General features: G+C 49.9%; 1 protein-coding gene across 3 annotated transcripts in view; it reads left to right on the top strand.

Annotated features, from left to right (window-relative positions):
• LOC110531046 (ankyrin repeat domain-containing protein 12) overlaps positions 1-12424 on the top strand; it is a 56862-nt gene that overhangs the window by 38407 nt on the left and 6031 nt on the right. For 2 of the 3 annotated variants that reach the window (XM_036986656.1, XM_036986657.1), the window contains exons 4-9: positions 1410-1493; positions 2934-3080; positions 3336-3539; positions 4013-4155; positions 5197-5344; positions 7712-12252. In XM_036986656.1, coding sequence (XP_036842551.1) covers positions 1410-1493; positions 2934-3080; positions 3336-3539; positions 4013-4155; positions 5197-5344; positions 7712-12252 — 5267 coding nt within the window. The remainder of the gene's footprint in view (positions 1-1409; positions 1494-2933; positions 3081-3335; positions 3540-4012; positions 4156-5196; positions 5345-7711; positions 12253-12424) is intronic. The other variant, XM_036986658.1, reaches the window with a different exon arrangement.

The raw sequence follows: 12424 nt of genomic DNA, 5'->3' as shown, positions 1-12424 counted from the left end.
ACTACCCTCTGTCGTGCCTTGCGGTCGGAGGCCGAGCAGTTGTCATACCAGGCAACTGGTCAGGATGCTCTCGATGGTGCAGCTGTAGAACCTTTTGAGGATCTGAGGAACCATGACAAATCTTTTCAGTCTCCTGAGGGGTATTAGGTTTTGATGTGCCCTCTCTCACAACTGTCTTGGTGTTCTTGAACCATGTTAGTTTGATGGTGATGTGGACGCTAAGGAACTTGAAGCTCTCAACCTGCTCCACAACAGCCCCGTTGATGAGAATGGGGGCGTGCTGAGTCCTTCTTTTCCTGTAGTCCACAATCATCTCCTTTGTCTTGATCACGTTGAGAGAGAGGTTGTTGTCCTGGCACCACACGGCCAGGTCTCTGACCACCTCCCTATAGGCTGTCTCATTGTTGTTGTTGGTGATCATGTTGTGTTGTCGGCAAACTTAATGATGGTGTTGGAGTTGTGCCTGGCCATGAGTGATGAGTCATGAGTGAACATGGTGAGGAGGCTGAGCACGCACCCCTGAGGAGCCCCCATGTTGAGGATCAGTGTGGTAGATGTGTTGTTACCTATCCTCACCACCTGGGGGCGCCCCCATCAGGAAGTCCAGGATCCAGTTGCAGAGGGAGGGATTCAGTCCCACGGTCCCTAGCATGGTGATGAGTTTGGAGGGGACTATGGTGTTGAACGCTGAGCTGTAGTCAATGAACAGCATTCTCACATAGGTGTTCCTTTTGTCCAGGTGTGAACTGGCAGTGTGGAGTGCAGTAGAGATTGCATCATCTGTGGATCTGTTGGGGCGGTATGCAAATTGGAGTGGGTCTAGGGTTTCTGGGATAATGGTGTTGAGGTGAGCCATGACCAGCCTTTCAAAGCACTTCATGGCTATGGACGTGAGTGATACGGGTCGGTGGTCATTTAGGCATGTTACCTTGGTGTTCTTGGGCACATGGACTATGGGACTATGGAGGTCTGCTTGAAACATGTTGGTATGACAGACTCAATCAGGGACATGTTGAAAATGTCAGTGAAGACACCTGCCAGTTGGTCGGAGTTTCTAGGTCACATCTTGACGTGAGCGTCTGAATTGAACAGCCTACGGAGGAGCTAGTTGTGTGCTTTTGGGTAGTGAAGCAAAGCAACAGCCCACTCCACCCTGGATCTTCCCTGTCTCCTGTAATGACTCATATGTTTTGAGGTGTGTGTGTGTGTGTGTGTGTGTGTGAGAGCGGCGTGCATTAATGCGTTGCTTTCCCCCTGCTCTCTCTCCCTCCCTCCTCCTCCTCCTCATCTCCCCTTCTCTTCCCTCTCTCCCTTCCTCTTTCCTCCATTCCTCTTCCCTCACTTCCTTCCTCTTCCTCTTACCCCCCCCCCCCCCCTCCCCCGCCCCGTGTCTCTGCTTTGCCCAGTAGATGAGTCAGACCCAGGCCAGTCCACTGAGTCCTGGGGAGAGTCTGAAGGGAGGTTAGTGACTCCCTGCAGGATGTGTTTAGCAGGTAACTGTCACTGCAGCCTGGGTCCTCGAGTCTACGTTATGCTGCTATGAAGTTAACACACACACACATGCACACACACATATACACATACACATACATGTGTTGTGTGTAGGTGTGTAGGTGTCTTGTAGTAACTGCAGCAACTCCATGTCATGTACCCAACACCCTCTGCCATGCTGTAAACACACACACTTGCAGTGGTCTTATAGTTTCCCTTGCATGCTACTATGCTGTCTTCCTACACTGTTATGTTAGTCCCCGTTTTACAGCCCTGTTATATTAGTCTAATCCCCGTTTTACAGCCCTACACTGTTATGTTAGTCCCCGTTTTACAGCCCTGTTATATTGGTCTAATCCCCGTTTTACAGCCCTACACTGTTATGTTAGTCTAATCCCGTCTTCCTACCCTGTTATGTTAGTCTAATCCCGTCTTCCTACCCTGTTATGTTAGTCTAATCCCGTCTTCCTATCCTGTTATGTTAGTCTAATCCCCATCTTCCTATCCTGTTATGTTAGTCTAATCCCAGTCTTCCTATCCTGTTATGTTAGTTTAATCCCAGTCTTCCTATCCTGTTATGTTAGTTCAATCCCAGTCTTCCTATCCTGTTATGTTAGTCTAATCCCAGTCTTCCTATCCTGTTATGTTAGTCTAATCCCAGTCTTCCTATCCTGTTATGTTAGTCTAATCCCAGTCTTCCTTTCCTGTTAGTCTAATCCCAGTCTTCCTATCCTGTTATGTTAGTCTAATCCCAGTCTTCCTATCCTGTTATGTTAGTCTAATCCCAGTCTTCCTATCCTGTTATGTTAGTCTAATCCCAGTCTTCCTATCCTGTTATGTTAGTCTAATCCCAGTCTTCCTATCCTGTTATGTTAGTCTAATCCCAGTCTTCCTATCCTGTTATGTTAGTCTAATCCCAGTCTTCCTATCCTGTTATGTTAGTCTAATCCCAGTCTTCCTACCCTGCAATGTTACACTCTAAACACTGTCTGCCTGCTCTCTAGAGCTCGCTAGCTCACCTCACGCATGTCTGTATGTTGGCTTGATGGTGTTATGAGCGATGCGTTGGTTTTACCAACCTTACACACTGTGCTGGCCCCCCTTTAAGAACGCTGTGCTCGCTAACCTTTTTTTTTGGGGGGGGGGGGGGGGGGGCGGCGTGTCGTGATCGAGAGGTACGGTGCAAAAAATGGGGGGGGCACATCTTATTGCATTACCCTTGTTGTTGATCATCTTGGATGCATCCCAAATGGCACTCTGTCTCCTATATTGTGTGCTCTTTTTGACTAGGGTCCATAGAGACTATGCTATATAGGGAATAAGATGCATTTTGGGATTCACACCTTGCTCATTTGGCAGAATTTTAGGCGTGTGTGTGTGTTTTTTTTGGGGGGGGGGTTTCTAAGTCTAACCCTGTTTCTTGTCCTACCTCTTGTTTGTAGATAAAGATGGCCCGGATAAGAAGAAAGTCAAGAAGGAGTCTGGGGGGAGTAAGAAGGCCCCGGTTAATCTCCTGTTTGGCTACCCGCTGTCGGAACGCAAGCAGATGGCCCTCCTGATGCAGATGACCGCAAGGGACAACAGCCCAGGTTAGTCAGAACACATTCCTGCCCTGTCTCCTCTCCCTCTCATAACCTCTTAGAGATGTGGATGGTTAATATATTTATCAGGATTCAGAGTCATAATGCCTTGTTGATAACGGGCCTCCCGGTACAACGGCCTTGTTGATAACGGGCCTCCCGGTACAACGGCCTTGTTGACAACGGGCCTCCCGGTACAACGGCCTTGTTGACAACGGGCCTCCCAGTTATTTCTCTCTCCCCTCCCTCCCTCCTCCTCCTCAGACTCGACACCTAGCCACCCGTCCCAGGCCCCCCCGGTGCAGAAGAAGCTCCCCAGCAGCACGGCCTCCAGAGCGAGGGACAAGGTGAACAAGAGGAACGAGCGTGGCGAGACGCCGCTACACATGGCCGCCATACGAGGCGATGCCAAGCATGTCAAGGAGATCATCAGCCTGGGAGCTGATGTCAACGTCAAAGACTTCGCAGGTAAAGGAACACCTGACCAATCGCTATAAACTAGAAAGATCAGAGTCACTTTTTAAAGATGTACATACACATTTTAATCATTGACCAGGCACTTTTATCCAAAGTGGCTTGCTTATAACACCTAAACCCACACACACATTTCACATCACCTTACCGTGGAATGCTTACTTTACAAGCCTTAACCAACAGTGCATTTCAAGAAAAATAATGTAAGAAAATATTTAAATGAATAAATAAATATAAAAATAACACAAGAAATTGATGTAACAATAACGAGGCTATATTTAGGTGGGGGGGAGGGGGGGTACCTGTACCGAGTAAATGTGCAGGTGCTCTTATCCAGAATGGCTTGCTGTAATGCTTAAACCCACATTCTCACTCCTCTCCCTGTGGACCCATAAGGGCTGCAACTCGTTAGGCGCTGAACTGTTCCAGTTTCCCCTTCAAAAGACAATTTCTTCCTTTCCCGTTAGGCTGGACCCCTCTTCACGAGGCATGTAACCTCGGTTACTACGACGTGGCCAAGGTTCTGATCGCGGCCGGCGCAGAAGTCAACACCCAGGGTCTGGACGACGACACGCCGCTCCACGATGCCTCCAGTAGTGGACATACAGATGTAGGTTGACCTCCCCGGCCTGATCTCCCCGGCCTGACCTCCCCGGCCTGACCTCCCTGGCCTCACCTCACCTCCCCGGCCTCACCTCACCTCCCCGGCCTCACCTCCCTGGCCTCACCTCCCCGGCCTCACCTCCCCGGCCTGACCTCCCAACGTACCGCCTTGGGTTCTCTTAACATGGGAGTCCTGCTTAGATTGAAACTTACTTCACCTTTTTATTGACTTTATTCAGGAATTATCTGGGATCCTTGAGCTCTTGGAGATCAGAGACGATCAACATTTTTTTTAAATTAATCACACTGACATTAATATTTACAAAGACGAACAAGCTGGACCTTGAGAGAGAGATATAATCACCTGTCCTATCCCTGAGAGAGAGATTATCACCTGTCCTATCCCCCGAGAGAGAGAGATTATCACCTGTCCTATCCCCCGAGAGAGAGAGATTATCACCTGTCCTATCCCCCGAGAGAGAGAGATTATCACCTGTCCTATCCCCCGAGAGAGATTATCACCTGTCCTATCCCTGAGAGAGATTATCACCTGTCCTATCCCTGAGAGAGATTATCACCTGTCCTATCCCTGAGAGAGATTATCACCTGTCCTATCCCCCGAGAGAGAGAGATTATCACCTGTCCTATCCCTGAGAGAGATTATCACCTGTCCTATCCCTGAGAGAGATTATCACCTGTCCTATCCCTGAGAGAGATTATCACCTGTCCTATCCCTGAGAGAGATTATCACCTGTCCTATCCCTGAGAGAGATTATCACCTGTCCTATCCCTGAGAGAGATTATCACCTGTCCTATCCCCCGAGAGAGAGAGATTATTACCTGTCCTATCCCCGAGAGAGAGATTATCACCTGTCCTATCCCCGAGAGAGAGATTAGCACCTGTCCTATCCCCGAGAGAGAGATTAGCACCTGTCCTATCCCCGAGAGAGAGATTAGCACCTGTCCTATCCCCCGAGAGAGAGATAAGCACCTGTCCTATCCCCCGAGAGAGAGAGATAATCACCTGTCCTTATCCCCCTTCGTATAGATTGTGAAGCTGCTGCTGAGACATGGAGGCAATGCGTTCCAGGCCAACAAGAGAGGGGAGCGGCCCGTGGACATCGCTGATTCCCACGAGCTGGAGCTCCTCCTAAAGGGAGAGGTGCCCCTCTCAGACCCAGAGGACAGCTCCTCAGGTAGGTTGTCTTGTAGAGGACAGCTCCTCAGGTAGGTTGCCTTGTAGAGGACAGCTCCTCGGGTAGGGTGTCTTGTAGAGGACAGCTCCTCGGGTAGGGTGTCTTGTAGAGGACAGCTCCTCGGGTAGGGTGTCTTGTAGAGGACAGCTCCTCGGGTAGGTTGTCTTGTAGAGGACAGCTCCTCGGGTAGGGTGTCCTGTAGAGGACAGCTCCTCGGGTAGGTTGTCTTGTAGAGGACAGCTCCTCGGGTAGGGTGTCCTGTAGAGGACAGCTCCTCGGGTAGGGTGTCCTGTAGAGGACAGCTCCTCGGGTAGGGTGTCCTGTAGAGGATAGTTAACAGGATAGTTAGCAGTTAACCCCACTGTTCCTAAACCCGTCATTGAAAATAAGAATTTGTTCTTAGCTGACTTGCCTAGTTAAATAAAGGTAAAATAAATCTGGATGGAGTTATTATAGGGGACAGAGAGCACAGCAAAATATCCTCAATTAGTTTGCGATCGTTTTAACGAACTTACACTACATGGCCACTGCTCGTCCAACTTCTCATTCCAAAATCATGGGTATTAATATGGAGTTGGTCCCCCCTTTGCTGCTATAACAGCCTCCACTCTTCTGGGAAGGCTTTCCACTAGATGTTGGAACATTTCTGCTATAACAGCCTCCACTCTTCTGGGAAGGCTTTCCACTAGATGTTGGAACATTGCTGCTATAACAGCCTCCACTCTTCTGAGAAGGCTTTCCACTAGATGTTGGAACATTGCTGCTATAACAGCCTCCACTCTTCTGAGAAGGCTTTCCACTAGATGTTGGAACATTGCTGCTATAACAGCCTCCACTCTTCTGGGAAGGCTTTCCACTAGATGTTGGAACATTTCTGCTATAACAGCCTCCACTCTTCTGGGAAGGCTTTCCACTAGATGTAGGAACATTGCTGCAGGAATTGCTTCAATTCAGCCACAAGAGCATTAGTGAGGTCGGACACTGATGTTGGGAGATTTAGGTTTGTCTTGCAGTCGGCGTTCCAATTCATCCCAAAGTTGTTGGATGGGGTTGCACAGAATCGTCTAGAATTTAATTGTATGCTGTAGCGTTAAGATTCCCTTTCACTGGAACTAAGGGGCTTTGCCATGAACCATGAAAAACATCCCCAGTCCATTATTCCTCCTCCACCAAACTTTACAGTTGACACTATGCATTGGGGCAGGTAGCGTTCTCCTGGCATCCGCCAAACCCAGATTCCTCCGTCAGACTGCCAGAGGGTGAAGCGTGATTCATCACTCCAGAGAATGTGTTTCCACTGCTCCAGAGTCCAATGGCGGCGAGCTTCACACCACTCCAGCCGATACTTGGCATTGCGCATGGTGATCTTAGGCTTGTGTGCGGCTGCTCAACCATGGAAACTCATTTCATGAAGCTCCCAACGAACATTGTTGTTGTGCTGAAATTGCTTCCACAGGCAGTTTGGATTTCGGTAGTGAGAGTTTGCAACCGAGGACATACTATTTTTAATCGCTACGTGCTTCAGCACTCTGTGAGCTTGTGTGGCCTACCACTTTGCGCCTGAGCCGTTGTTGCTCCTAGACGTTTCCACTACACAATAGCAGCACTTACAGATGACCAGGGCAGAAATTTGAACGTCTAACTTGTTGAAAGGGTGCCAATCATATGACTGTGCCACATGGAAAGTCACCGAGCTCTTCAGTAAGGACATTGTACTATCGATGTTTGTCTATGGAGATTGCATGGATTTTATAAACCTGTCGGCCACGGGGTGTGGCTGAAATAGTCGAACCCACTCATTTGAAGTTTTGTCCACATACTTTTGGCAATGTAGTGTTGCTGGCAAGTCTCGCTAACTAGCTTATTTACATCAATTTGATGCAGCCAAGACCGACACTACCAGATGAGATTACCTATCGCAGGTACAAGTTTGTCTAACTTACTCCAGTTGGTTTGGCTACTTTCTCTCTCTGAAATCCAATTGTATTCGTCACCTTACCGTGAAATGCTTTCTTACAAGCCCTTAACCAACAATGCCGTTTTAAGAAAATATTTACTAAATTAACTAAAGTTCAAAAAAAATAGTAACACAATAAAATTACAATAGAGGCTGTATACAGGTTGTCGAGGTAATTTGTACATGTAGGTAGGGGTAAAGTGAGTAGGGCTTTTCCCCACATGTCAGAGTACAAGCTTCCTGAGCCACGTGAGCAAGTTCGACAATCCGGACATCTGAAAAAAAATATATATTATTCGAATTGTGAAATCAATTCAAGTGCCCGTCCCTACTTGTAATCAAGTTTGATTAGAAAACAAGGCTTTTTTATTCTGTTTATAAGATTGTAATTATTCTCTTTTCCTCTACAGAGTCTGAAGACCCTCCGTCGGTTAACCCCTCAAGTGTGGATGATGACAACATGGATGACTCGGACATGGAGAAAGTCTCTGAAGGCAAACGGAGCACCGTGAAGGCCTCACCCCCCATGTCTGGCCTGGACGAGTATGAGTTCAAAGACGAGGAGGAAGAAGAAGACCTGAGTAAAGCCCTGAACGACAGACACATCCTCCGGAGAGAGCTGAGGCAGGAAGAGAAGGATCATTTGGCCGTGAAGCAGAGCGGTGAAGGGGACGGGAGCGGCTCAGTCCAGTCCTCTAAGTCTAAGAAGACGAAGACGTCGTCCCGCGTCCTGTATTGCACCTCGGATAGTTCCAGTGATGAGATGGAGATGCCGTCAGAGAGAAGGAGCTCTCCGACCTGTTCCCACGGCTCGGAGGGACACAAGGCGTCTGACGCCAGCAGGACTAAGAAAGAGAACCTCACGACTTCCGAAAAGAAAGACAAAGGCAGCAAAGTAAAGAAGAAGAACAAGAGCAAGAGTAAGAACAAGGAGAACCAGGAGGACGGGAAGGAAAACAGCAAAGCTCTGGTGTTCTCCGTAGCCACCGTGTCTGTGTCGGAGACACACACGGACAAGAACAGCCGGGGACTCTGTGGGGACGAAGACTCGTTCAAGATGTCCTTCAGTCCCAAGGATGACTCGTCCGTCCACCTCTTCCATCTGTCTGCCACAGTCAAGTCCCCCAAGCTCAACCACGGCCTGGCCGACAAGCAGCCGTCCTCCAACCCGCTGAAACAGGAGAACGCCAAGATGACGTGCGTCTCGATTGCCGAAGGCCCCTGTCCGCCGGATGGTGTCAAGTACAACCACTACAAACCAGAGTCTGAGTTCTGCACGGAGAGCTCCAGTAGTAAAGGCTGCAAGCACAAGGAGAAGAGCAAGCACCACCAGAATGACTTCATCATGGACGCGGGGGGAGAAGATGGAGGCTCCAGTCCGTATAATAAAGATGGCGGCGTGGACATCTCTGAAGGTGGTGCCTTACGGAAGACGGATAAGGACGGCAAGGTGGTAAAGAAGCACAAGTTAAAACACAAGGTGAAGGACAAGCCCAGGAGGGAGTATGAGCCAGAGAGGAACCGCCACCGGCAGAAGGAGGGCGGCAGAAAGGACGGCCACAGGAACCTGGAATTCGACCGGGAGTTCTGGAAAGAGAACTTCTTCAACGATGACGAACCTTTGCCTCCAGGGAAAATGGAGAGGGAGGACTGTGGATCTCCTCAGAATACCTCAACGTCGGGCAGCTCTCCTGTGAAGGAAGAGAGAAAAGAGACGAAAGAAAAACACCCCTCTAGCATCAGCAGCAAGGAGAAAAAGCCGAGAAGAGAAGAGGAACGCTTGAAGAAGGAGAGGAAAGAGACCTCAGCTGTCTGTAAAGAGGAGAGGGGGGGTAAGGATGGGAAGCTCAGTGAGCGTGAGGAAAGGACTGAGTGCCTAAGCTCTGTACGGGTTTCGGTTCCTGAGGAGACGCAGCGTAACTCCACCAGTGTGAATGACGAACCGGAGGAGAAACCGGTAACGGGGACCACGTCTACAGCTGATTCAGACCAGCTGGATGCCTCTGAGAAATGCCGGCGGGACAAATACGACAGGAGGCCTTCTGTAAAGGAACGTGAGGTTGACAAGACGGATAAAAAGCATCCCGACAGAGAAAAGAAAGTCAAGATTGAGCACCCTGAGAAATCAGAGAATTCACAGAATTCCATGGATCGCTGGAAAGAGAGGGAGAAGGAAAGGATGGCATCCCCTGGTGACAAGAACCACAAAGAGATTGAGAAGCTCAGAGCCTTGTCCTCGACTAAAAAATACGACGAGAGCAAGGACAAGAAGAGCAAAGACAAGCCAGATAAGAGGAGTGACAGGGAGAGGCAGGAGAGGGAATACAACGCGGGAGAACACAAAGACAGGACGAGCTTTGATAAGAAAGGAAAACCAACTTTAGAGAAATCCATGGACCACAGTAAATCCGATCGCTCTAAGGAAAAGGAGAAAGACAAAGACTGCGATAAGAAGAAAAGGGAAAAATCTAAAGACAGTGCTTTCTCATCTTCCTCCTCCTCTTCTAACCTGAAGCTCCTTTTGGAGGAGAAGGGCTATGTGTCTGAAAGTTGCAAGACATTACCAGCAAAACTACTAAAGACAGAGGACCTCCCAAAGACGCCAGAGAAAGACCGAGACAGGAGAGACAGAGAATCCAGAGACTCGGACAAGCACCGAGATCGGGACAAAGACCGTTCCAAGGACCGTTCCAAGGAGGGTAGCAAGGCCAGTAAGACCAAACTCAATGAGACAGAGACTGACCGAGACAACCGGTCCAAAGCTAAAGCCTCGCCTGCCACTCGGGAAGAGCAGAAGCCCAAAGAGAAACGTCTGGTCAATGAAGACCTGAGGCAGACCAGCTTCGAACGCATGCTGAGTCTGAAGGACCAGGAGATTGAACAGTGGCACCGGAAACACCTAGAAAAGATCAAACAGAAGGAGCGGGAGAGGATGAAACAACGGCCTTCCTCTACGACGACAGACACAGGGAAGCTCAAAAGCAAAGCCAAAGCCAAGACTACGTCCTCGTCTTCTGGAGAACTGTGCTTGAGCAAAGAATTGCTTCGCTCCAAGAGCTCTGAAGGCTCCTCCGACGTTCACTGTCGGGACAGAGACAACCCCCTTAAGGACAGCACCAGCTCCAGGACCATGTCTCTGGACGGGAAGACACTCTCCTGCCTCAGTGGGAAGCTGATGGCTGGTATGGAGAACAGCTTGAGCAGGTCACCCAGGCCAGAAAGCGAGCGGTCGGGTCTTATGTCCAGGTCCGTGTCTATGATCTCTGTGGCCAGCTCTGAAGACTCCTGTCAGGCTACATTGCTGACACCGAGACCTATTGAGTACGACTCTGATATGACCCTGGAGACCTCCCAGGACTTTCAGCTGCCTTTCCTCCTGTCTTCCTTCCTCTCATATCCTGCCGTTCACGACAAAGACGACAACAGTCTTCTAGAAGAGCCGGGGCAAGGTGGCCAGACTCCGCTGCAGAGCAGACACGCTTCCCCCTGCCTTAGGGCTATTCTGGACGAAGACGCTAACTGTGCGACGGCGTCTGAGTGCAAACCTTTCGAAACTCTGTCCAAGGTCGCCGTGGTGCCTGCTGCTCAACCCAGTGAAGAGTCCACAAGTGTTCAGCCTTTAGAAACCTGTGCGGATCCGGAGGAGAGCCAGAGTCAAAGTGATCCAATTCAGATGCTTCCGAATCTTCCTAATGCAATAACAGATGCAGATCTCAACACTGAGAGCGAAGGGAACACCGCTTCGGGTGTCTATCGCCCACCTCAAGCGTCCAACGCCAGAGATCCTCACGTAAAGGACTCCTCAACACTTCAGCAGGCTAGTGTCCAACAGCTAGCTTCGCCAGAACAGAGAGGGTTTTCTTCCACCTCTGATCCTCTCCTAATACGGGACGTCCAGTGTATCCCTGTGGAGACTTCCAGTGCGGCGCCCGAATGTAGCATGAAAGACCTGCCCTCTGAGGACATGACGCCACTGGTGACATTATCTTCTCTATCCTGTCAACTGCCGTTCTCCAGCACCGAAACCACCTCATCTCTCTCTGCTAGCCAGTCACGGGAAACCTTTCCAAACACCAGTACTGTGACCTCACAGCAGACGAAGACAGAGATTGATGGAGATCTGGTTCTTGATTCTAAAGATACAACTCCAGTTGAGAGTGGAGCTAGCAGCGCTGAAAACAGAGCAGCTGTAGAGAGCCTTCAGAGTGCGTTAGGAGCGTCTAGACCCGGATGGGTGGACAACCCAGTAGCCTCCACCAGCAAACACCCACCACCCAGCGCTAGCTCAGAGGACTCCACGATGACCACCAGCAAACCCAAGGACTCTCAAGAGGAGATGGACTCTGACGGGAACAGTAAAGACTGTAAGAAATCCAGATTCTCCAGTGACATTGTGGGTCCTAGCGATCCTCAGCCGGACAAAAACTATCCTACTGGCCAGCTTACATCATCCACTGTGTTGCGCTGCTCGAGCCCTGAACACAAGGAAGAAGAAGAAGCTTCTGACGCTCCTGAGAAGTGGAGAGGTCTTGAGGCCATGTCAACAGAAAAGGCTAGCTGTTGGTCTTCATCAGAGGGCAGTAGTATGGTCACCATCCCCGAGGTGAAGTCAGAGCCACGCCACGATCCTACCTCCGAGGAGAGACCAGAAGGACAGACTCCCTCGATTGTTGGATCAGACCAGACCCAGAGTGTTTCTGGACAAAGTTGTAACTTCCAGCAGGGCTCCCGGACAGACCAGAGTGGTAGTAGTGGTAGTTACAGCTGCAGTGGGTTCTCTGCTAGCTCTTCCCCCCAGTCTGGGGACAGAGACTCTGACTCCTCCGGGGCTAAGGCCAAGGTCCTCTCCTTAACCATGGAAGAGGACCAGGACTTCCAGCAGACCCACCCCAGGAAGAGAAAGATGCCCAGGTTGTCTACCTTCAACCAGGCTGGAGGCAGCATGCAGCAGGTGGGCTCTTCTGGTAGATAGGAAAAGGGAGAGGGAATGGGTACGTCTCGGAAAGGGTGAGGAGATGTTTTTAGGAGGGAAGGATAGAGGAAAGGGAAAGGAAGGAGGGAAGGATAGAGGAAAGGAATAGGGAGGGAAGGAAGGAGGAAAGGGGAAGGAGGGAAGGAGGAAA

Source organism: Oncorhynchus mykiss, chromosome 8 (assembly GCF_013265735.2).
Source record: "Oncorhynchus mykiss isolate Arlee chromosome 8, USDA_OmykA_1.1, whole genome shotgun sequence".
Lineage (NCBI taxonomy): Eukaryota > Metazoa > Chordata > Actinopteri > Salmoniformes > Salmonidae > Oncorhynchus > Oncorhynchus mykiss.
Note: the sequence above shows the minus strand (reverse complement) of the source record. Positions and strands in the feature narration are given on the sequence as shown.